The 25,275-nt window shown below is 46.4% G+C and overlaps 1 protein-coding gene across 1 annotated transcript in view; it reads left to right on the forward strand.

Annotated features, from left to right (window-relative positions):
* Nucleotides 1-25,275, forward strand: part of LOC122796501 (anillin-like) — a gene marked incomplete at its 5' end in the record, with an annotated part of 1,089,678 nt that overhangs the window by 105,218 nt on the left and 959,185 nt on the right. Inside the window, 1 exon segment of the mRNA XM_044065033.1 lies at nucleotides 2,873-2,980. Coding sequence (XP_043920968.1) covers nucleotides 2,873-2,980 — 108 coding nt within the window.

The following is a 25,275-nucleotide window of genomic DNA, read 5'->3' on the forward strand; positions in this document are numbered from 1 at the left end:
ATCATCTCCTCTTTCCTTACAAGGGGCATATTGATATTTACTTTCTACTGGTGGGGTTCTTCCACCAAATCCTGGCTCCCACTTGGGAGCTCCTGACAGGGCAAGAAAAACTGATGTAATGGTGTTGGCTGCCTTACTTGTACTACTGATGACCTGACGTCCGTCCTGAAGCAACAGCAACCGACAGAAATACTAAGCCTCTGGTATTTGGGGCCGGCCGAAGGCTACCCTTGCAGGGCTAACCCAAATGTGATGACTGCAACAGATAATGCACTCTAACATCTACATTTATGGTAAGTGTACACAACTGTACTTTCTCCTTTTTGGAAATGACTGTGGACAATTAACACAAATTTCCTCACAGAATTGAACTACCTTGACAAGATTAGAGGTGTCTGATACAGCGATATATCAACTTCAGTTGACTGCCTTGATAGGGTCTTTATTTCTTTTAGGCACCTGTTTACTGAGGAGGGGCAGCAGGTATGAATACAGGCAATAAAGCCTGCTACTAGAACCCTATATTAGCAAATGGAAAAGGTTTTCTAGTTGATGCCAACAACATAACAAACACCCTTTCAGGGCTAGTTGTTCTCTGCTTCTACAATATTTGTGTGAGTTACTATTCTATGGCATTTTCTCTATTGAGTTTCATTTATCAGCAATTTCAACATGTCTCAATTGATCCTCCTTTTTCAAAACAGTTTCATGTGAAAATGTCCTTGAAAGGGGTTTTGCATAAGAGGTGTTCAAAAACACTGATGGCCCTTCCTTGTGATCTTAATTTGGCCTCACTTTGGGATCTTAATTTTGTTGTAGAGAAGCTAATGCTTTCTTTATTTGAACAAGTTAATCTGGCTGACTTGAGGTTCTTTGCTTGAAAAACAATTGTACTGATGGCTCTGACACCTACAAGAAGGGTATCTGAGTTGCAAGCTCTCTTTCTATAGGAGCAGGATTTGTTTGAGAAGTAATCCTCCTTTTGTGTCTAAAGTGGTATCCATGTTCAATTTAAGCTAAAGCATCCATGTCCCAGTTTTTTTTTCTGGAGCCTAAAAATGAGGGAGAAAGGTTACTCCATATGTTGGATGTCCACAGACCACTCTGGTATTATCTTGACAGAACAAAGTCTTTCAGATCAGTTGTTATTTCTTGTGATGGGTAGAAGGGACAACTGTCAAAACAGACCATTTCAAAATGTTTGTCTAAGGCTATTACCTTTTGTTATACTCACTATAGCAAACTTATTCTAGACAGGGTTAAGGCCCACTCTACCAAGGCCTTGGCTTTATCTATGGCTTTTTTTGAAAGGGATGGATTCTAAAAGTTTTCTAGAAGCTGCTACTTGGTCCTCCATGTATAGTTTTACAAAGCCCTTTAAGCTTGATTCCTTGATTTGGTCCAGATCAAGCTTTGCTAGGACCATTCTGCAGGGTATCCTGGACTCTCTTCCAGCTCCCAAATGTAATTTGCTAAGGTAGTCTAGCCATATAGCTAAGGCTACTGTTGCAGTGATCAATATGATAGACCATAGTACAATTGTGTAAGTACAGCTTATAACAGTAGATGTTTGAATGATCACCGCTGCAGTAGCCTTTCATTTCCTTTGTGTTTTTTTTTTTTAATAAGCATTGTACTTTCAGTGCTCAGCCTCCCATTCTGTGTTGGCTGGAAAGCTATGAAGGGCTTTGCCCCCAAGGTAGTCTTTTAGGCAGCTCTCCTTAAGCTGCCTTGCATTTTAGGTGAATGGAAGGTACCCTGAATCTTTGAAAGCCTGCTGGCTGTTGTATATTTTGCAGGATATAACCCATACGGCAAAGGCTGCTGAAGCAATGATCATTCAAGCACCTACTGTTATGGCTTGCACAACTGTAATTAGTGGCCTAGGGTGAACTGGGAAAAAGTCACCATGCCTCCTAAATCCATTTCACCTTCCTTTAATAAAACAACCTCCTGAAGTCGCACAGCTTTGGCGTGGTATGAATTTTCTACAAAGCTATCTGCTGACAGATTGGACTTGTCAGATTATATGAAATATGCAATTAAATTTAAAATCTGCCTTTTTATTTTTAATCTGTTGGCAGAGTATGTAAATTGAGGCGGCCACTGTGGTGCAGCGGTTAGCATTGCTGCCTCTCAGCAAGAGGTTCTCCGGTTTGATCCTCTGCTGGGGTGCCTTTTTGCAGAGTCTGCATGTCCTCCCTGTGGTCGTGTGGGTTTCCTGCATTTGCTCCAGTTTCCTCCCACATCCCAAAAGACATGCTGTAGGTGGATTGGACACACTAAATTGGCCCTAGGTATGAATGCGTGCATGTGTTTGCCTTCTGTGGAAGGTTGGGCGCCGGGCTGGCAACTCAACACCGTAAAACTCCACTGCCAGTCATGAGCGGACAGGTGTTCCGCTGTGGCGATCCCTAACCGGGAAAAGCCGAAGGAAGAAGCAACGTATGTAAATTGGTCTGTATTTCATCATTTCTAGTAATGACCTCCGTCACAGGAGCAAGGATAAATAAATGTTATATTGACAGTTCAAAGTGGCAAGTGGCTGAGACTGGGTTACTTGGAGAAAACTTGTACAAGCTGCATGCAAATAGCAACTAGAGGTCATGACTGTACTTATGGACTTAGAGTTGTGAGGCAGAAATCTTGATCATTGAGCTGCCCTGCTTTATAGTGGCTCTCTATGCTTTGTAGATACTTTGAATGTGATAAGTGCGAATGGTCTTGGCTATGAAATGTATTTTTTCACATGGGGCATATGTGGTTACTTTATGAAAAGCTAAAGAGCATAAAGCACACATCTTGTTTCGGCATTGTGACATATTTAGCCGCATATATAATGTGTAATTGTAAATGTGATTTTAACTTTCAGGAGCGGGAAAAAGAACTTGCTTCGATTTCCAAACGTTTTGAGAAAGGCAGTAAATGGAATATGAGTGGAAAAGAGTGTACTGAAATGGAGCCTTTGGAAACTAAGCAGGTATTTACCAATTTGATTTTTTGTATTCTCTACCCAGTTTGTGACCTTCTGTACTTTTAACTTCAGTCTTTGAGGCTGAAGTCCTTACAAGCAAGGTATCTCTTTGCATACCAGTCTAAACCACTTAAAGTGCATGCATGACAATATTGTAATGAGGTACCTTGACTTAGGAAGTTTGCAGTAAGATTTTGTCGTACTGGGGAGGTGTTTTTCCTGTCTCAAAATGTCTTAAAGCAGAACTTTAATTTTCTTGGTTTGTCCTAACTGTGTCTGATTGGCTTGTGATTAAGATACTGACATCCCACCACATCAAATGTTTTGTGTTTCACTGTTGCAGTCATTACATTTGGGCAATCTGCTGGCAGGTTGCGCTCAGTTGGCCTGATTAACAAAGTCTTGGGTCCTGCGTCAGTTGCTGTCCCTTCTTCCATGATGTCAGGTCATCAGGGGTATAAAACATGCAGCTGACGCCATTACATCAGTCTTTCTTGCTGTGTGGTGCCCAAAGCAGAAGCAGTTTGCAAGTGCCAGTCGGCCGACTCCTGAAATTTTTGTTTTCGAGTTTCAGAACCGAAGTCTTTTACTAAAAGCCAAGTACCCCATTGGGGAAACCTTTTTCTTGCTCCTTACCAATGTCAGTAAAAGTTAATAATTGTATTGCTTGTGGGAAGCAAATACCTCATAAGGATTTTCATTTGTACTGTATTCCTCGCCTAGGCCCTGACCACAACGTGCCTTGCTGTCGGTTTTGTGCTAAATGTAATCAGCGCACTTTAAAACGTCTGTATATTTTTGTCTTTAAATATTTTGGTTCAAGATTTAACTACCCAGAAATGTCTGTTAGCAATCCGACTACTGGAATACCTAAAAAAAAATGCAAAGAAAAAGATAGAGACAGACCATTGAGGTCCAAAACCGACGACAAAACTTTTCCTAAGCCAGTCGCCGGTTTGCCGGTACTCAGTGAGGCGCTTTCGCAGCCCTTGATACCTGCTACCTTTGATTCGCAGGCCTCTACTGAGACCCATTCGGAGTCCGGTATGCCGCGAGATACTTTTAAGTATTGAACCCGTGAATGTCTCTACCTTAGATGGGTCCGGAGCTGCTGAGCAGGCACCGGCTTCTGAGGGTGTTTTCAGACCTAAAGATCTGTATATTGAACTGATGCCATCTTCAAAACTAAGGCCAAAAACTACGCTTGGGCCACGTGTACAGGCGCCAATGCCTAAAAAAACAAATGATCAAAATGGCTGAGGACTTGATTACCTTGATCAGGGGTACCCATCCCCCTCCTGCTAAGAGGCCTAGGCAAGGCACTGACTATGAATCTTCAGATCAGGTTTCTAATTCTTCTGATTCCTCTTCTGATCAGGAATTATCTATTCCCACTTATGAGGACTCTGATGCAGAAGGTTCCATCCCTTCTGCTTCTCCTCCTGAGGATTTTTCTTTTGGAGAAACTTTGCATACCTTAAGGGAACACTTTCACTGGGAGAGTCAGGATTTCTCAGAATCCAAAGAGACTCTGAGATTTTCTTCTTCTTCCTCAGCATAGGCCTTTGGCTATACCTCCTGTTCTAGACATTGTTGATGATGTTTTCTCAAACAAACCCAGACATTCCAAAGGCTCCAGGTATCGGTCGTAAGGAACTTTTAAAACAAAGCAATGGGGGTGCTTCCACCTCCAAATCTGGAAGTAACAAGGCACCTCCCTATGGTAAACAGTCTCAATGACTTTCCAGTGCAATCACCAAGCACTTATCTTTTAGCAGCCCCTTTGGGGGGAAGACTGGCACTTCATGCACAAAACTGGCAACTGATTACCCAAGACAAATGGGTTTTAAATATAGTATCCCAGGGATGCAGATTTCATTTCCACGTGTTGCCAGTACCAAATGAATGGCCAAACCTGCCTCCAAATCAGTGGGCAGAGGCCCAGAAACAAGTTGTGTCCCTCATGAATATGGGGGCCATACAGCCAGTACCAGAAAAGGAAAAGGGACAAGGTTTTTATTCAAGACTTTTCCTGGTACCCAGAAAAGACAAATCATGGCGTCCAATTCTGGACTTATCCATTCTAAATACATTTCTGGACATTCCAAAATTCAAGATGCTGACTCTTCAACAGTTACTACCTATGCTAGGCAAGGATGCCTGGTTGGTAACTCTAGACTTAAGAGGCTTACCTACATATCCCAATCAGGGAATCTTGCAGAAGATACCGCCACTTAAAGCAGGCTATTTGCATTGCCAGTTCTCTACACTGCCCTTTGGTTTATCTACTGCGCCCAGGGTCTTCACAAAGTGCCTGGCACCAGTAATTGCATTTTGCAGGCAATGAAATATTGAAATTTATCCTTACCTGGACGATTGTCTAATTCAGTCAGAAAGCAAGGACACACTCTTCTAAAACATTTGGTGTTTGGAAAAAGGCTTTTAACTTGTCTAGGGTACACCATAAATGAAAAGAAATCACAACTGGTACCCTCTCAAATAATTACATTCCTGGGTGCAAGCTTGAATACAGCTGCCCAGATGACTTACCTTATGCCAGAAAAACAAATTCAATTGATGACTTACTTCAAGCAGGTGGCCACAAAAACCCAGCTATCTGAAAGACAAATTCTTCAGGCCTTGGGGTTCATGGCTTCCTGCATTCTTCTAATTCCATATGCAAGACTGCAAATGAGGAAACTTCAATGGTACCTAAAAAGCTTATGGAGTCAACATTATCACAGCCTGGAAACAATGATTCCTATCATTCCTTGCCTGCAACTAGAGTTCCTGTAGTGGGCAGAGGCCTGCCACCAAAACAAGGGACTGTCATTCATTCCACCCCTTGCTGCCCAAACCTTGACTACAGACGCATCAGACTATGCTTGGGGGGCGCATCTGGCAGGGAGATGCATTCAGGGCCAATGGAGCCCAAATCAAATGTACCTACATATCAGAAAGAGATGCTAGCTGTACAGAATGCTCTGACAGCCTTCAAGGACCATCTTCATCCAGGACAACTACTGATAGACAGACAACACCACAGTCATGTGGTGTATAAACAAGCAGGGGGGTACACATTCCTATCCCCTTTGCAGACTAGCCATGGCATTGTGGAACACGGCCTTGACTTATCAAATACATTTACAAGCTAATTCCTGCCAGGAAAGCAAAATACTCTGGCAGATGAACTAAGCAAAAATCTTATGGACCCAAACGAATGGACACTGGATCCAAAAATCTTCAGCATGTTGACACGCAAATGGGGGAGCCCAGACATAGTTTTGGGGTAAGGCAAAAAGATCTATCAGACAAATCCTGCACAAGAATTCATCACAAAAATAGCTTGGAAAGTGGATGCTGTATCCTTCAGCTGGAAAAACTTATTCATCTATGCCTTTCCCCCTCTGCCTCTGCTCTCCAAGGTCTTACATGAAAAAACAAAAATGATTCTGATTGCTCCAGACTGGCCTCGCTAACACTGGTACCCGCTCCTGCGCCATATGTCGCACCTTCCTCCGTGGTACCTGCCTCAAACACCTCACCTACTGTCTCAGCAGAACTATCAAATTCTGCACACAGCTCCAAACACTGAATCTTACAGCATGGCTAATCAACTAATTTCACCAGTTACATCTCTCAGCAAACCCATGATGGATGTCATTTTGGAGGCTAGAAGGCCTAGTACTAGAAAGTCTTATGCTGACAAATGGAAAAGATTCCGTGCTTGGAACCAAGCAGAAGGAATAAGCACAGCAATGCCCAATATTCCTCAGATTCTGCAATACTTAACGAAGATCCTTCACAAGGGCCTATCTTTTTCTTCCATAAAATCCAGGCCTCTGCCATTTCAGCTCATTACAACACAGCCTCCCTTCTTTTCTCATCCGTTGCTAAAGCAATACCTCAGAAGGGCCAAAAATTTAAGGCCTCCCAGGAGAGCACCAACTCCTGCATGGGACCTCAATTTTGTTTTGGAAAAACTCACTCTACCTCCATTTGAGCCAGCTGCTACTGCGGACCTAAAATTTCTCTCTTGGAAAACAGATGATGTTAAGTTGTCTATCTCGCCTTCATTCTTGCTGGATGGGTTCGGAGCCGACCTCGGATCCATTTCGAGGAAGCCACTCTAAAGCTTCGAGAGTTGGTTCTACCGGCTCGAGGCTCCCCTTATATCCCACAATGCTAGGCGGTATTACCTCAGATCTCGTTTGCCGCTACAGCTATCGAGACGTGTTGCTTCACCGGCTTCAGGTTAGTGTAGGAACTCGTTTAAAAAGTTGATTAGAAACCCTTTAATTTAGTTTTCCATACAGTTTCCCCTTACCTTAAAGGTCTTTTATCCCTTTAATCTAGTTTTCTTTATTTTTTACCTTAAGAACTTATAGTTCTTCCCTTAGGCCCTTGGGCCCTCCATTCCCTTAGTGTGTGTTTTCTGTAGGGACTTATAACGTAAACAGCTAATTACTTAGTTTAAGTTTCTGTTTTTGGTTTATAGTGTGTTTGTGTGTGGTTACACTTGTTCCTTGTTATGTCCAAGGATTCAAAGGTCTCAGGCTTCAAGAAGTGTGACTCGTGCTGTCAGAAAATGTCTCCTGACAGACTATGCTTATACTTCTTGTGTACTGCCTGGGACCTTTACCTGCCTCTGAAGAACTCTTGTGCTGTTAGCCATGCCATGGCTTCAGCCCTAGAGTCCTGCAGGAAAGAAAGAATTCAAGCTCATCTTAAGGGGCTTGCCCAAGCCTGAGGGTCCCCTACTGCTACTTGGGTAAACCCTCTAAGGCTCTGGGTCCTCGACTCCAGCTACTGAGTCGGCCCCTAAGGCTTGACCTACTACTACATCGGCTCCGGCTGGAGCCGATGAGACTTCGAACTGCTACTTCTGTGGCTCCCTCGGCTCCGGCTGGAGCAGAGGCATTGGAAATTTCTGAGTGGCTCGATCAGACCATTGGAACAGACATCTAGAAAGAGGTCCAGGTCACCGTCCTTGGCTCCGTTCATTCGGCTCCAGCATCTCCCTTGCTGTCTGGGCGGAGCCATAGATCTCACTCCTCTAGATCGCCGAGGCTTTCGGATCATGACCTTCAGAGGGTAGTGAGTGACTTCTTAAGTCCGAGGCACTGGCCCAAATGCTTCAGAAACCCGACTCATCAGTCGATGCTTAACCCTATCCCTCAAAATGTTCCTCCTCCGACCCCTTTGAGCTCGGAGCCGGGACGTTTCGGAACCGAGACTGTGGTAGCGTCGAACCGATACAATTGTCTTGGTTCCGTCGTCGGCTCGATTTCTTCCTTGGAAGAATCTCGGCGCGGACTTCCCTCGTCGGCTCCGAGGGTGAGTGGCATCGGACCCTTGTCGACCCTGCTCTCCCTCTCCGCGCTTGGCGCTGGTGATTTCGGCTCCGACATCGGCCGCGGAGCCATCGCTGTCGGTGCCGAGGGAGGTTTTCAGCTTTTCGGAGCGGGGACCTTTGGCTCTGCCTGACAGGGGTGCCTTCGAGGTCATGCGGTTCAACTCCACAGTTGGCTCCGTCCGTCCCTCTCTCTCTTGATGCCTCAGGTTATGTCTGCTCACTCCCTCATCCCCAAGACGCGCAGAGTGCCAAGCTCCTCAAGAATCCCCCATGGGGATGTCAAAGCCCCTCTTCGAGGCCTCTCCTGAATTTGGGGGAAAAGGGAAAAACCCCTAGGGAAAAGCTTATGGAGTCAACATTATCACAGCCTGGAAACAATGATTCCTATCATTCCTTGCCTGCAACTAGAGTTCCTATAGTGGGCAGAGGCCTGCCACCAAAACAAGGGACTGTCATTCATTCCACCCTTGCTGCCCAAACCTTGACTACAGACGCATCAGACTATGCTTGGGGGGCGCATCTGGCAGGGAGATGCATTCAGGGCCAATGGAGCCCAAATCAAATGTACCTACATATCAGAAAGAGATGCTAGCTGTACAGAATGCTCTGACAGCCTTCAAGGACCATCTTCATCCAGGACAGCTACTGATAAAGACGGACAACACCACAGTCATGTGGTGTATAAGCAATCAGGGGGGTACACATTCCTACCCCCTTTGCAGACTAGCCATGGCATTGTGGAACACTGCCTTGACTTATCAAATACATTTGCAAGCTAATTCCTGCCAGGAAAGCAAAATACTCTGGCAGATGAACTAAGCAGAAATCTTATGGACCCAAACGAATGGACACTGGATCCAAAAATCTTCAGCATGTTGACACGCAAATGGGGGAGCCCAGACATAGTTTTGGGGTGAGGCAAAAAGATCTATCAGACAAATCCTGCACAAGAATTCATCACAAAAAAAGCTTGGAAAGTGGATGCTCTATCCTTCAGCTGGAAAAACCTATTCATCTATGCCTTTCCCCCTCTGCCTCTGCTCTCCAAGGTCTTACATGAAAAAACAAAAATGATTCTGATTGCTCCAGACTGGCCTCGCTAACACTGGTACCCGCTCCTGCGCCATATGTCGCACCTTCCTCCGTGGTACCTGCCTCAAACACCTCACCTACTGTCTCAGCAGAACTATCAAATTCTGCGCACAGCTCCAAACATTGAATCTTGCAGCATGGCTAATCAACTAATTTCACCAGTTACATCTCTCAGCAAACCCATGATGGATGTCATTTTGGAGGCTAGAAGGCCTAGTACTAGAAAGTCTTATGCTGACAAATGGAAAAGATTCTGTGCTTGGAACCAAGCAGAAGGAATAAGCACAGCAATGCCCAATATTCCTCAGATTCTGCAATACTTAACGGAGATCCTTCACAAGGGCCTATCTTTTTCTTCCATAAAAATCCAGGCCTCTGCCATTTCAGCTCATTACAACACAGCCTCCCTTCTTTTCTCATCCTCTGCTAAAGCAATACCTCAGAAGGGCCAAAAATTTAAGACCTCCCAGGAGAGCACCAACTCCTGCATGGGACCTCAATTTTGTTTAGGAAAAACTCACTCTACCTCCATTTGAGCCAGCTGCTACTGCGGACCTAAAATTTCTCTCTTGGAAAACAGATGATGTTAAGTTGTCTATCTCGCCTTCATTCTTGCTGGATGGGTTCGGAGCCGACCTCGGATCCGACTCGGCCTCTAAAAGCTTCGAGAGTTGGTTCCACCGGCTCGAGGCTCCCCTATATCCCACAATGCTAGGGCGGTATTACCTCAGATCTCGCTTTGCCGCTACAGCTATCGAGGCGTGTTGCTTCACGGCTTCAGGTTAGTGTAGGAACTCGCTTTAAAGTTGATTAGAAACCCTTTAATTTAGTTTTCCATACAGTTTCCCCTTACCTTAAAGGTCTTTTATCCCTTTAATCTAGTTTTCTTTATTTTTTACCTTAAGAACTTATAGTTCTTCCTTGAGCCTCGGGCCCTCCCATTCCCTTAGGTGTGTGTTTTCTGTAGGGACTTATAACAGTAAACAGCTAATTACTTAGTTTAAGTTTCTGTTTTTGGTTTATAGTGTGTTTGTGTGTGGTTACACTTGTTCCTTGTTATGTCCAAGGATTCAAAGGTCTCAGGCTTCAAGAAGTGTGACTCGTGCTGTCAGAAAATGTCTCTGACAGACTGTCGCACTTCTTGTGTGTACTGCCTGGGACCTTTACACCTGCAGAACTCTTGTGCTGTATGCCATGGCTTCAGCCCTAGAGTCCTGCAGGAAAGAAAGAACAAGCTCATCTTAAGGGGCTTGCTTAAGCCTGAGGGTCCCCTACTGCTTCGGTAAACCCTCTAAGGCTCCTAGGTCCTCGACTCCAGCTACTGAGTCGACGCCTAAGGCTTCGAAGCCTACTACTACATCGGCTCCGGCTGGAGCCGATGAGACTCGAACTGCTACTTCTGTGGCTCCCTCGGCTCCGGCTGGAGCAGAGGCATTGGAAATTTCTGAGTCGGCTCCGATCAGACCATTGGAACAGACATCTAGAAAGAGGTCCAGGTCACCGTCCCTTGGCTCCGTTCATTCGGCTCCAGCATCTCCCTTGCTGTCTGAACCGGAGCCATAGATCTCACTCCTCTAGATCATCGAGGCTTTCGGATCACTGACCTTCAGAGGGTGGTGAGTCGACTTCTTAAGTCCGAGCACTGGCCCAAATGCTTCAGAGCCCGACTCATCAGTCGATGCTTAACCCTATCCTCAAAATGTTCCTCCTCCGACTCTTTGAGCTCGGGCAGGCGCTGAACCGAGACTGGTAGCGTCGGAACCGATACAATTGTCTTCGGTTCCGGCTGCCGGCTCCGATTTCTTCCTTGGAAGAATCTCAGCGCCGGACTTCCTAAATCGGCTCGAGGGGTGAGTGGCATCGGACCCTTGTCCGACCCTGCTCTCCCTCTCGGCGCTTCGGCGCTGGTGATTTCGGCTCCGACATCGGCCTCGGAGCCATCGCTGTCGGTGCCGAGGGAGGTTTTCAGCTTTTCGGAGCGGGGACCTTTGGCTCTGCCTGACAGGGGTGCCTTCGAGGTCATGCGGTTCAACTCCACAGTTGGCTCCGTCCGTCCCTCTCTCTTCGGTGCCTCAGGTTATGTCTGCTCACTCCCTCATCCCAGACCGCAGAGTGCCAGCTCCTCAAGAATCCCCCATGGGGATGTCATCCTCTTCCGAGGCCTCTCCTGAATTGGCAGGGGAGCCCACTAGGAAGAGAAAGTGTAAGAGGAAGCACATAGACTCACCTGAGTCTGTCACCTCTGACACGGATTTAGGGATTCGAGGGTTCCCCCCGTTCCCCTTCTGAAGATGTCTCCTTTGCAGACATTCTAGAGATCCTGAAACAGAGGGGAAATTGGCCAGCCCTTAACCCTTCAGAGGATGAATCTGTGTATCTTGAGGCGTTTGGCTCTCGCCCTTCCACCTCCTGGGTGTCCCCCCCCCCCCCACCATGCAGGTGGTAGCTAAAAAGGCTTGGACGGCTCCTGACTCTGTGGACCCCACCCCCAGGAGACCTTCAAAGTTTATCACAGCACCAGCAGATAAGCAATTTCTGACTAAGGGAGTTTCTGTGGATGCTATGGTGGTAGCTGCCACCACTAAGAAGGAGCTAGCTGATCCTTCGGTGCCTGTCCATCCTCCTAACAAGGAATCTAGGTCTATGGACAGGTACGGGAAGCGGATGTTCGTCAGCGACCTTTGCTATCGTTCGCTGAACTACCTCTGTCATTTCACTCGTCTTCAAAGAGACTTGATCAAGGAAGCGGTGAGATGTTAAAGGATCCTACAGCTGCGGGTTTCAGGATAAGATGAACGCTCAGCTGGCTACCCTGAATTCTATAGCTAACTCCTCCATCGCCTCCTCTCATGCGGCTGATGGAGCAAGCAGAGCCGCAGGGACAGGTGTGGCCTTACGCCCAGCATGCCTGGATGCGGCTATGCAATTTTGCGGACCCTTTAAAAGCGTCTTTCACTAATTCCCGTTTGATGGATCATCCCTTTGGTCCTCAAGTGAAAGAAACCTTGACAAGGTGCGAGACGGATGGCAAAACTCTTTCTGCCGTCAGTCCGTTTTTCTACTCCTTCTAGGCCTTACCCCAAAGGCCAGAAAAGTGGGAAAATGTGGTTCCGCAAACAATCTCAAGGTACTTTGCCTGACGCACAGAGTCTGTTCCCCTCTAGAGGCAGAGGAGGGAACAACAATGGTAGATGTCGCCCTAGGGGCAGGGGGGGGTCCGCAGAACCAGGGCAATCTAGAAACCTTTTCCGATAAGCCCTTCCAGCATCCCTGAGGTGTTGCCCGACTGTCCACCTTCGGAGGCAGTCGGGGGAAGATTGTCACTGTACCCAGAAGCCTGGCGATCCCTAACTCAAGACAAGTGGGTGCAGCCCATCATTTCCGAAGACTATTCCATTCCGTTCTTTCGTATTCCAAATCAATCAAAAAAATCCCTTCCAGATGTTCCGCCCGCTCAAAGGGATCAAGCAGCATTGGAAATTTCAAAGTTGCTTGCAAAAAGAGCCATTCAGCCAGTGCCAGCAGACCAGCAAGGATCCGGAATCTACTCCAAGTTCTTTTTGGTTCCAAAGAAAACAGGGGACTGGAGACCCATTTTGGATCTCAATATCGTGAACAAGTTGGTCAAGAAAACAAGATTTCGGATGGTCACACTACAATCCATCCTACCCCTATTGGGAATGGAAAACTGGATGTGCTCTATAGACCTCCAGGATGCGTACTATCATATAAAAATGAACAGACACTCCAGGAGATTCCTCCGCTTCAGGCTGGGAACCAGTCACTTTCAATTCAGAGCCCTGCCCTTTGGACTCACCACTGCCCCCCCGGGTGTTTACCGAATGCATGGCAGTGGTAGCTTCTCACCTGAGACGTCAAGGATTCCAGGTGTTTCCATACTTAGACGACTGGCTCCTGACAGCTCCTACCAAGCATCTCCTTCTAATAGCCAGAGACTACACCTTTCGCATTTGTCAAAAGTAAGGTATCTCAATAAATTGCGAAAAGTCTGTTTTGTCGCCTTGTCGTGCTATTACCTTCATAGGCGCAAATCTAGACACAGTCAACATGTCTGCGAGGCACACAGACCAAAGAATAGCAGACATACGCAAACTGGTCTCCCTTCTCTTCCACAACAACAGAGTCAAAGTCAGATTAGTTCTGAAAGTACTAGGGATTATGGCGGCTGCTATCCCTCTACTTCTATTAGCCAGATTTCACATGAGAATCCTTCAATGGATGCTCTTCACACAATGGTCGTACCAACAACTTCCGATGTCCCACACCATTATGATTACGCAAGCATGCAAGAATCATCGTCTTTGGTGGATTTCTTCCCCCCAGCTCTTCCTGGGAAGACCCTTTGTTCCTCCCTCCGGTTGCTACTCTGACAACGGACGCCTCCCTGATCGGTGGGGGACATTATCAGGGCAGAACAGTCCAGGGCATATGGCAACCAGACGAACGCCACTTGCATATAAATGTTCTAGAGATGAGAGCAGTGCTTTTAGCATTGCAAGCCCTTCAAGACTCTCTTCCCTTGGGAACGATAGCTATCCAGACGGACAACATGTCTGTAGTGTGGTATATCAACAACCAAGGCAGAACCAGGTCCTATCCTGTGTGAGAAGCACTCAGACTGTGGCAATGGGCGATTTCTTCTCAGCGTTTCTGATTGCAGCACATCCCGGGAAGTCCAATCTTATCGGACAAGTTGAGCAGAGCTATCCTCATGCCTCACTTAGTGGTCTCTGAAAGATTCTATTTTGGAGAAAATTTTTCTCAAGTGGGGTCGGCCTTGCTGCGACCTTTTTGCTACTCCCCAAAACAGCAAGTGCAGAGATTACTTCACCCTATTTCCGTTACCAGGCCAGTCCAGCAGAGACGCTCTAGTCCAAGTTTGGCCCCGGGGACTTCTGTATGCATTTCCTCCCTTCCCACTAATCTCTCAAGTGATACAGAAAGCTATCGCTCAGGAGGCCTCATTGATCCTCATTGCTCCTTACTGGCCTCGACAGGTTTGGTTCCGGTTTCTACATCAATTTCTGTTGGAGCAACCTTGGCATCTGGACCTAGTTCCAGATCTTTTGATCCATCAGTCGGGTCAGTTACATCGCTCCCTCCCCTCTCTGAACCTCACTGCTTGGTTCCTCCAGTTCCAACCTTAGCCAGGCTTCCTCAAATATCTCACTCTGTTCGAGATATTCTGATAGCTTCCCATAAATCTTCCACTCGGAAGATTTATCTGAGTAAATCTTCCACTCGGAAGATTTATCTGAGTAAATGGAAACGTTTTGCCTATTGGGCTCAAGGAAGGGACTTGGATCCTTTTACTGCTCCCATCCAAACAGTTCTGGATTTTCTAGCTGAACATGCAGGTTCATCTCCTTATACTCTTAAAGTTCAATTGGCAGCTATATCTAACTTTCATGTGGGCATCTCAGATTCTGCCATCATGTCCCACAAGCTTTGCAAAGCGTTCTTGAAGGGAGTTTTTCTCCTTAAGCCTCCGATAAGAACTCCTCCTCCTTCTTGGGACCTTAATTTAGTTCTCACATCTTTGATTCTTCCCCCTTTTGAACCTGCAGCTTCTTGTTCAATGAAATTGCTATCCTGGAAGACTCTCTTTCTGGTAGCCATTACTTCAGCTAGAAGGGTCTCAGAACTTTATGCACTCAGCAGTCGACCACCCTATCTGTTGTTTCATAAGGATAGGGTATCCTTACGGACCAATCCTTCCTTCTTACCTAAAGTAGCCTCTGTGGCAAATCTAAATAAAGACATAGACCTCCCTGTGTTTTTTCCTAACTTTTCTAACAGGTCTGAACAAAAATTGCATTGGCTAGATGTTCATCGTCAATTGAGATTATTTGGACAGGACCAAACAGATCAGAAAAACTGACCAGTTTGTTTCTTATGCAGAAGGTAGAGGGCCTTGCAGTTTCTAAGGTATCACTCTCCAGATGGCTAACATCCCTGATTTCCTTTGTGTATGAAATTAGACACCAAAAGTTGCCTAACAAACCTAAGGCTCATTCGACTAGGGCTTTGGCTACCTCTTTAGCTTTCCAAGACAGGCTGCCTATTGATACCATTTGTGCAGCAGCTACATGGGCTACTCCTCACACTTTCATTTCTCATTATAAGTTGGATCTAGCTTCTAGACATAGAGCTAATTTTGGTTCCACTGTTCTCAAGAGTCTGTTCCGATAGGCCACCCGGGACAAGGTGCTAGGGACGTGGTCCCATCCAGCAAGAATGAAGGCGAGATAGACAACTTAACATATAGAAGTTATGTTCTTACCATAACGTTCCATGTTAGTTGTCTTCTTCTCGCCTTCTTTCTTCCCCCTAGCCTGGACAGACCTAGAGGAGTTTGATTGTGACCTCTCTTTCTTCCACCTCTATTGTATATATGTATATGCTATACTTTGCATATATTCCTTCATCAGGTTTCAGGTCACCTTCTTCCTTTCCTTTTATAGAGGTAGTGTTCCATTTCCAGTAGTTCTGGATTTATTATTGGCTGGGCCTAGCTTACAAACGAGATCTGAGGTAATACCGCCTAGCATTGTGGGATATAAGGGGAGCCTCGAGCCGGTAGAACCAACTCTCGAGCTTTTAGTGGCAGTGGAGCCGAGGTCGGCTCCGAACCCATCCAGCAAGAAAGAAGGCGAGAAGAAGACAACTAACATGGAACGTTATGGTAAGAACATAACTTCTATTTCTCTTAGCAGTCACTTCAGCTAGAAGGATTTTGGAACTGCAGGCTCTTATGGCAGTGGAGCCTTTCATTACTTACCCTGACAGGGTGGCTCTCAGGACCAATCCATCATTTTTGCCTAAAGTGGTATCTAGTGTGGCCCTTAATCAGACCATTCATCTGCCAACTTTCTTCCCAAATCCACAGAACAAGGTTGAGTGGATTCTGCATTCCTTGGATGTACACAGACAGCTAAGATTCTGCTTAAACAGGACAAAATCTTTAAGAAAATCTGAACAACTACTGGTGGCATTTGCTGCAGGGCCAGAGGGAAAGGCTATTTCAAAGCAGACTATTTCTAAATGGATAAGCCATTGTATTAGTTTCTGCTATATGCACCATGATAAACCTGTCCCCAAGGGGATCATTTCTCATTCCACCAGGGCTGCATCTACTTCTGCAGCCTTTCTCAGAGGGGTTCCTACCAGAGACCTTTTAGAAGCTGCCACCTGGAACTCAGTTCATATGTTCACCAAACATTGCCATTTACCTCTCTTCTCTAAATCCAGAGCAGGCTTTGCCACTGCTGTCCTGCAGGGCCTTATAGCTGCTTCTAATGCTGTATAAATCCATCCTCCCAACCATAGCTTTGGGATTCTACCCAAATGTAATGACTGCAACAGTGAAACACGAAGAACATAGTACAGTTGTGTACACTTACCATAAATGTAGATGTTAGTGTCTTCACTGTTGCAGTCCTGGTCACCCTCCCTCCAGCTCCCTGTGTTTCCCTAGCTATACTTCTCATCTCTGTTACTATCTAGTATTTGCTTTTATTTAGAGGTATATGTTTTGTACTTATTTTATACACATATATATTTATATGTATATATATTTTTTTGCTCCCCATTTGGGGGGCACCTGACATCTGGGGCAAGAAAAACTGATGTAATGGCATCTGCTGCATGTTTTATACCCCTGACAACCTGACGTCATGGAAGAAGGGGCAGCAACCAATGCAGGACCAAAGACTTTGTTAATCAGGCTGACTGAGGGCAACCTGCTAGCAGATTACCCAAATGTAATGACTGCAACAGTGAATATACTCTAACATCTACATTTATGGTAAGTGTACACAACTGTACTTTTAGTCGTGGTACATGTGATGTTCTTCGTGTTTCACTGTTGCAGTCCTCACATTTGGGTTATCTGCTTGCAGTAGCCCTCAGTTGGCCTGATTATCAAAGTCTTGGGTCCCAGCTATTGCTGTCTCTTCCATGACATCAGGTAGTCAGGGTATAAACATGCAGCCAACCATTACATCAGTCTTTCTTGCTGTGTGGTGCCCCAAGCAGAAGCAGTTTGCAAGTGCCGGTCGGCCGACTCCTGAAACTTTTGATGTTCATTGTGTTACCCTGCTGCAGTCATCACACTTGGGTTATCCTGTCGTCGGGCGGTCCCACAGTCGGCCGGAATTCCAAAGTCTTGGTCCGGCGTCGGTTGCTGTCGCCTCTTCCCTGATGTCAGTGCGCCAGGGGTATATATAGTGCAACCAACGCCATTTTCTCCAGTCTTTCTTGCCGCGCGGTGCCCGAAGCAGAAGCAGTTCGCAAGTGCCAGTCGGCCGACTCCTGAGATTTTCGAATTCGAATTTCAGACCGAAGTCTTCTATAAAGCTGAGTACCCGTTGAAACTTTTCTTGCCTCAGACCGATGTCAGAAAAAGTTAACAATTGTATTTCTTGTGGGAAGCAAATACCTCATAAGGATTTTCATTCTTATTTGTATACCTTGCCTAGGCCCAGACCACGACGTCACTAGTCGGTTTTGTGCTAGGTTTAATAAGCGTACTATTAAAAGACGCTTTGATTTCGCATGACACTACTTCGGTAGTTAATTTAACTACACCATGCCGTCGGAGCAACCGACTACTGGCGTGCACAAAAAAGGCAAGGAAAAGGGCAGACAGCCCAGACCTAAGCCAGATTCCGAGGCCTCGGCTGACCCGATCTCCGGTCCTCAGTGAGGCTCCGACGCATCCCCTGACTACCGCTGATCTGGAACCCGAGACCGCTATGGAATTTTTGCCGGAATGCACCAGGCCGACGGAGCCATTTATTTCAGGTCCTTCCGACGACATTGCTACAAAAGACGTCGGTGCTACAGAAACGCCATCGGTTTCTGAAGGCGTTTTCAGACAGACAACTCTCACCATTAAAACGTTTTCTAAGTCGAAGACTCCTACTAAATGTAAAAGGACTGCACTTCAGTCTCCTGTTCAAGGCCCCATGCCTAAGAAACAGATGCTCAAAATGGCTGAAGATTTGATTTCTTTAATCAGGGGTTCCCAGCCCCCTCCTGACAAAAGGCCTAGACAAGAGGAAGATTATGCATCCTCTGAACAAGTGTCCATTTCTTCAGACTCCTCTGAGGGCCAAGATTACTCCTTCTCTCTTTATGAAGATTCTGATGCTGAGGACACTATTCCCGCAGCTTCTCCTCCTGAAGACTACTCCTTTGGGGAAACCTTACACAATATGAGGGAACATTTTCACTATGAGGGTCAGGACTACTCTGACTCCAAGAAAAGGCTCAGAGAGATGTCCTTCAAGAATGCAACTGCAGTCATAACATATGGGTTGTCCTGCCTCAGGCAGCCCTCGGTTGGCCGAATTCCAAAGTCTGGGTCCGGCGTCGGCTGGTGTCGCCTCCTCTCCGACGTCACAACGGCTGGAGTATAAAGGCATCAGCCGACGCCATCTTCAGTCTTTCTTGCCGCGTGGTGCCCGAAGCAGAAGCAGTTCGCAAGTGCCGGTCGGTCAACTCCTGGGTTTTCAGAACCGAAGTCATCTAAAAGCTAAGTATCCCGTTGGGGAACATTTATTCTTGCCTCAGCCGATGTCAGAACGAATTGAAAAAGTTAATAATTGTTTGTCTTGTGGTAAACAAATACCTCATAAGGACTTCCATTCTCTCTGCCGCCTTCCTTGCCTGGCCCAGACCACGACGTCTCAGCCTGTGCTTGCTTTAATAAGCGCACTCTCAGGCGCCGGGCAGAATTTGCCAAGAACTTTTTCGGTGAATCTTTTGCGTATATCATGCCGTCGGATCAACCGACAACCCAGTCTGCTAAAAAACACAAGGACCGGGACCGACTTCCTCGCCGTCCACTACGATCTACTCCTAAACCCTCTGCTAGTGCTCCGGTCCCTTCAAAGTGGTAAATCCACCGCCCAGGCTCCAGGCCCGGCGACACAGCGTTAACACTTCCGGTCTCAGATCTCTGGTGCGGTTGTTGATTTTCCTCCGAACCCGTTCTGGATCTACCCGACACCATTTCTGTGGACAAGGTTACGCCTGCGTGGGGCTGCTAGGCCCCTGTTTCCATGTCCATCAAGGCCTTTGCACGTGCTAAGGCTGCCAGTCAGGCCAAGGCCCATCCTAAGCCTGCTACCCAGGCCCCTTCATCTGATAAGCAGATCATGTCTCTGGCTGCAGATCTTATTTCCCTTATCAGGGGGACTCAGCCTCATCCGGACAGGGGTTCTCAGCCACCTGCAGAGAAAAGGCCTAGAACTGAGCAGGCGGACGACCTCTCTTCGGATGAAGCCTCTGGGGATTCTGAGCATTCTGATACCAAAGAAGAATCCTTCCAGGCCTACGAGGACTCTGATGCTGAGGAATCAATTCCCTCTGCCTCCCCTCCAGAGGATTTCTCTTTTGGTGAAGTCCTGCATTCCATGAGGGAACATTTTCAATGGCAGGGTCAGGAATTCTCTGACTCAAGGAAAAGGCTTCGTACCTTCCTCAAGCTTCCCCAGCACAGACCTCTGGCTATTCCACCTGTTATGGATGTTTTGGATGATGTTTTCTCTGACTCCAGTGCTAACCCTGACTCTCTTCCTCCTGCTCCTGTCAAGCCGGACAGATATTATAGGGTCCCTGACACTCACAAGCACTTTTTTAAGGCCCACTCTGTGGATCTAGAGACTATTTCACAGGGCCCCAAGGGGGTGGCTACCTCCTCTGCCAAAAACCCTCTGCCGGCAGACAGAGAAGCAAGGTCTCTGACACTCACAAGCACCTTTTTAAGGCCCACTCTGTGGATCTAGAGACTATTTCACAAGGCCCCAAGGGGGTGGCTACCTCCTCTGCCAAAAACCCTCTGCCGGCAGACAGAGAAGCAAGGTCCCTGGAGAGATGGGGTAAAAAAGTATATACCTCTACTACCCTAGCTATGAGGTCACTTAACTGTCTTTCCCACATGTTTCAGTACCAAGATTTTCTCCTGGATGATTTACAGAAAAAGTTAGCCTCTCCTGAGCCTATTGATAAAAAGGCATTGCAGGATCATATACATAACACTCAGCAGGTTAATAGCCATTTTCTTCAGTGTGGTTATGATGCATTGGAAGCTTCATGTAGGGCAGCTATGACTGGGGCTGTGATATGTAGACATGCTTGGTTAAAGGATCAGTCTTTGCCTGACCATGTTAAAGTAAAGTTACTTGATACACCTTTGGAAAAACAGAAGCTGTTCGGTGCTAATGCACAAGATGTGTTGAAATCCATAGAGGAAAAAGCAAAGTCAGTACAGACAGTCAAGGATTTCCTTCAGGTTCAGCCACCCAGATTCAGCAGAAACTGGCCCTCTAAGAGTGGTCCTTCCCGGCTCAGACAAGTTTCAAAGGGGAAAAAGCAGGCCGAGGTAGAGGGCAATACAGAGGATCTTACAGGGGCCGCCAATGGCAACCTCCAAATCAAAGAAGTAGCGCAGACAGTTCAGCTGCACCACAAGGACAATCACAATGGCTTGACTTTCGTACCGCCTACAAAGGTTCAAAGAGAAGCACCTTTGGGCGGAAAATTATCCTTATTCTCTCAAAGCTGGCATATCTTAACCAAGGACAACTGGATTTTGGATTTGATAGACAGAGGTTACAGATTCCACTTCCACACATTACCAATAAGACAAGGCATGCCAAACCTGCCACATCATCAAAGGGCAGAGGCGCTCACTCAAGTTTCCAAGCTGTTAAGTATAAAAGCAATAGAAAGGGTTCCTCCTCAGGAGCAATGCCAGGGATTTTATTCAAGGCTGTTCCTTGTTCCAAGAAAAGAAAACAAATGGAGACCCATACTGGACTTGTCAACTCTAAACACTTTTCTCAAGGTGCCAAAGTTCAAAATGCTGACGTTGCAGCAACTCCTTCCCATGCTGGGCAAGGGGTCTTGGCTGGTCACTCTGGACCTCAAGGAGGCATACCTGCATGCCCCAATCAGACAAAGCTGCAGAAGATACCACAGATTTCTTGCAGGGACAGAGCATTATCAATTCTCAGCATTGCCGTTTGGCTTATCTACTGTGCCCAGAGTGTTCACAAAATGCCTGGCATCAGTAGTGGCACACTGCAGACTGCAGGGGATTCAAATATACCCCTACCTGGACGACTGCCTCATACAAGCAGACAACAAACAAGCTTTAAAAGAAAATTTGAACTATGTCATGCATCTACTGCAGGCCTTGGGATACACAGTCAACTTTCAAAAGTCAAAACTACTGCCATCCCAACAGATTATTTTCCTAGGAGCCAAACTGGACACAGAAATCCAAATGGCCTACCTCACAGAGGAAAAGCAGCAGCATTTACCAGAGTACTTCAAAGGCCTGGCAAAACTCTCCCAGCTGACTGCAAGGAAAATCCTGCAGGCCCTGGGGTTCATGGCATCCTGCATCCTTCTGATACCTTTGGCAAGACTTCATATGAGAAAGCTGCAATGGTATTTAAAAAAAACTTATGGTCTCAACACAACCAAAGCCTAGAGGACATAATCCCACTTATTCCATGTCTGCAAAAGGAATTCTATGGTGGGCTCAAGCCAGTCAGCAAAACAAAGGCATGTCTTTCAACAGACCTCAAGCAGGCCAAGTGATTACAACAGACGCCTCAGACCATGGATGGGGCGCACATGGAGGGCAGATGCATTCAAGGTTTTTGGACACCAAAGGAAAGGCATCTGCACATAAACCAAAAGGAGATGTTGGCAGTGATGCATGCAATCGTTTCAAAAATCACTACAACAAGGGCATTTGCTAATAAGGACAGACAACACCACTGTCATGTGGTACATAAACAAGCAGGGAGGAACACATTCTTATCCCCTCTGCAGACCAACAATGCTTCTCTGGGAAAAATCTCTGAGCCTGAAGATACGTTTACAATCCCAGTTTGTACCAGGCAAGGACAATGTACTAGCGGACCAACTGAGCAGAAATTTTATGGATCCACACGAATGGATGCTGCACCCTCACATTTTCTCTCAACTGACTAAGACATGGGGAAGACCGGACGTAGATCTCTTCGCTTCCCACTTAAATCATCACCTGGAAAAGTTCTGCACAAGGACTCACCATCCTCTAGCCTGGAAAACGGATGCTCTGTCCTTCAGCTGGAATTCTCTGGAATTTTATGCATTCCCTCCTCTGCCTCTGCTGACCAAGGTGATACTGAAGATCAAAGCAGAACAACCAACAGGCATCTTAATAGCTCCGGACTGGCCAAGGCAACACTGGTACCCATTGTTACTGACCATAACTCGGACCAAACCATGGCCTCTGACCCTATGGCCCCTGCTCTTAACACAACACAATTACAGGACTGTACATCAAGACCTGAAAACATTACACCTGACAGCCTGGAGGCTACCATGATTTCTCCTCCTAGCTCTCTTTCCAAATCAGTTCAAGAGATCTTGCTGGAAGCACGCAGACCTTCCACCAGAAAAACCTATTCGGCCAAGTGGAAGAGATTCAGCATCTGGAATGCCAACAGGGGTCAGGACACAACATTACCGAGTATACCTCAGATATTAGAATACTTGGCAGAACTACTTCATACTGGGCTCTCATACTCTTCAATAAAGATTCATGCCTCAGCAATCTCAGCAAGATACAACTGTGACCCTCCAGTGTTTTCACATCCTTTGCTACGACAGTTTCTAAGAGGAATAAAAAATATCAAACCTCCCAGAAGACAGCCAGTACCTGCATGGGACCTCAGTTATGTGTTGGAAAAATTAACTCTTCCTCCATTTGAACCAGCAGCAACTTCAGAAATTCAATTTCTATCATGGAAGACCGTCATTTTATTGGCAGTCACATCTGCAAGAAGAGTTTCAGAGATTCAGGCACTCATGGCAGTGCCTCCCTTCATCATTTTTCATCAAGACAGAGTTTCTCTAAGAACAAATCCTACATTCATGCCAAAAGTTATTTCCAAGGTGTCTCTAAATCAAGCTATTCACCTGCCTACATTCTTCCCCAATCCTCAAAACAAGGGGGAAAAACTACTGCATACTTTGGACATACACAGACAACTACGCTACTACTTGGACAGAACTAAGGCCACCAGAAAGTCTGACCAACTGTTTGTAGCCTATGCTGCTGGAATACAAGGAAAAGCAATCCCCAAACAAACAATTTCAAAATGGATCGGACATTGCATCAGATTCTGCTATTCATTCCATGGAAAAGGTGTGTCTGCCAATATTAGGCCACATTCCACCAGAGCTTTAGCCACTTCCACTGCTTTCCTAAGAGGAGTGGCAACAATGGACATTCTAGAGGCTGCTACATGGAGCTCCGTGCATACATTTACCAAGCACTACAACCTGCCTTTATACTCCAGATCCCGAGCAGGCTTTGCTTCGGCAGTCCTGCAGGGGATTTTAGCTACACCATCCTTATCATAGATCCATCCACCCCCCAGCTTGGCTATGGTATTCAACCCATATGTTATGACTGCAGTTGCATTCTTGAAGGACATAGTACAGTTTTGTACCTACCATAAATGTAGATGTCCGATAGATATGCAACTGCAGTCGGATTTCCCTACCCCTCTGTATCCTTCTTTTTTGAGTCCCTACCCCTTATCCCACTAGCTGGGGGTATTTCCTATGGTGTATCTGTTTATTACTGTTGTGCATGTTTGGATTATTTTTATCCATTTACCAAAATTAGCCTTCCTAGGGGGGCACCTGGCATCTGGAGCAAGAAACACTGAAGAAGATGGCGTCGGCCGATGCCTTTATACTCCAGCCGTTGTGACGTCGGTGAGGAGGCGACACCAGCCGACGCCGGACCCAGACTTTGGAATTCGGCTGACCGAGGGCTGCCTGAGGCAGGACAACCCATATGTTATGCCTGCAGTTGCATATCTATCGGACATCTACATTTATGGTAGGTACAAAACTGTACTTTTCTTTTACTCCCCCAACACAGACCACTTGCCATCCCTCCAGTTTTGGACATTGTGGATGTTGTCTATTTAGAATCCAGTTTGAACCCAGACTCTCTTCCTCCTGCTCCGGCTAAGCCTGACAGATACTATAGAGTGCCTGATTCACACAAATTTCTTTACAAAAGCCCTGTAGCTGACCCAGAGACCATCTCCCAGGGTCCCAAGGGGGCTAAGGCTTCTATGGCTAAAAACCCAGTACTTCTGAGAGGGATTCTAGAGCACTAGACAGGTGGGGGAAGAAGGTTTACACCTCAGCCACACTAGCTATGAGGGCACTTAATTGTCAATTTCACATGCTTAAGTATCAGCAATTCCTAATTTCTCAGTTAAAGCAAAGAATAACCACTCTCCCTCAACACTCTGAATTGAAAGAAGTACAGGATCTGTTGCACGCCACTGAGGTGGGCAAACATACCTTACAATGTGGGTTTGATTCTTTGGAGGCCTCCTGCAGAGCAGCTGTCACTGGGTCCGTTATACGTAGGCATGCTTGGTTAAAGGAACAAACTGTGCCTGATCATGTTAAAGCAAAACTACTAGATGCACCCTTACAGCAGGATGTTCTTTTTGGAGTTAGAGCAGAAGAAGTTTTAAAGAAAATGGAGGATAAGGCAAAATGTATGCAGACAGTCAAAGATTTCTTAAAGGTACAACCCCCTCGCTTCAGCAGAAACTGGCCAACAAAAATTTGGTCCTTTCCAGCGACTGACGGACCACAGAGGGGTAAATACAGACGCCCAAGGGGCAGAGGGATAACCACAGGCCCAGTATAAACCTCGCCAATGGGGCACTACAGCACAGAAGGGTGGAGAAGACAGGTCTCAATCCACCAGAAGACAGACTCAATGACT

Source organism: Protopterus annectens, chromosome 3.part0, assembly GCF_019279795.1.
Source record: "Protopterus annectens isolate FY-2018-M chromosome 3.part0, PAN1.0, whole genome shotgun sequence".
NCBI classification, from domain to species: Eukaryota; Metazoa; Chordata; order Ceratodontiformes; family Protopteridae; genus Protopterus; species Protopterus annectens.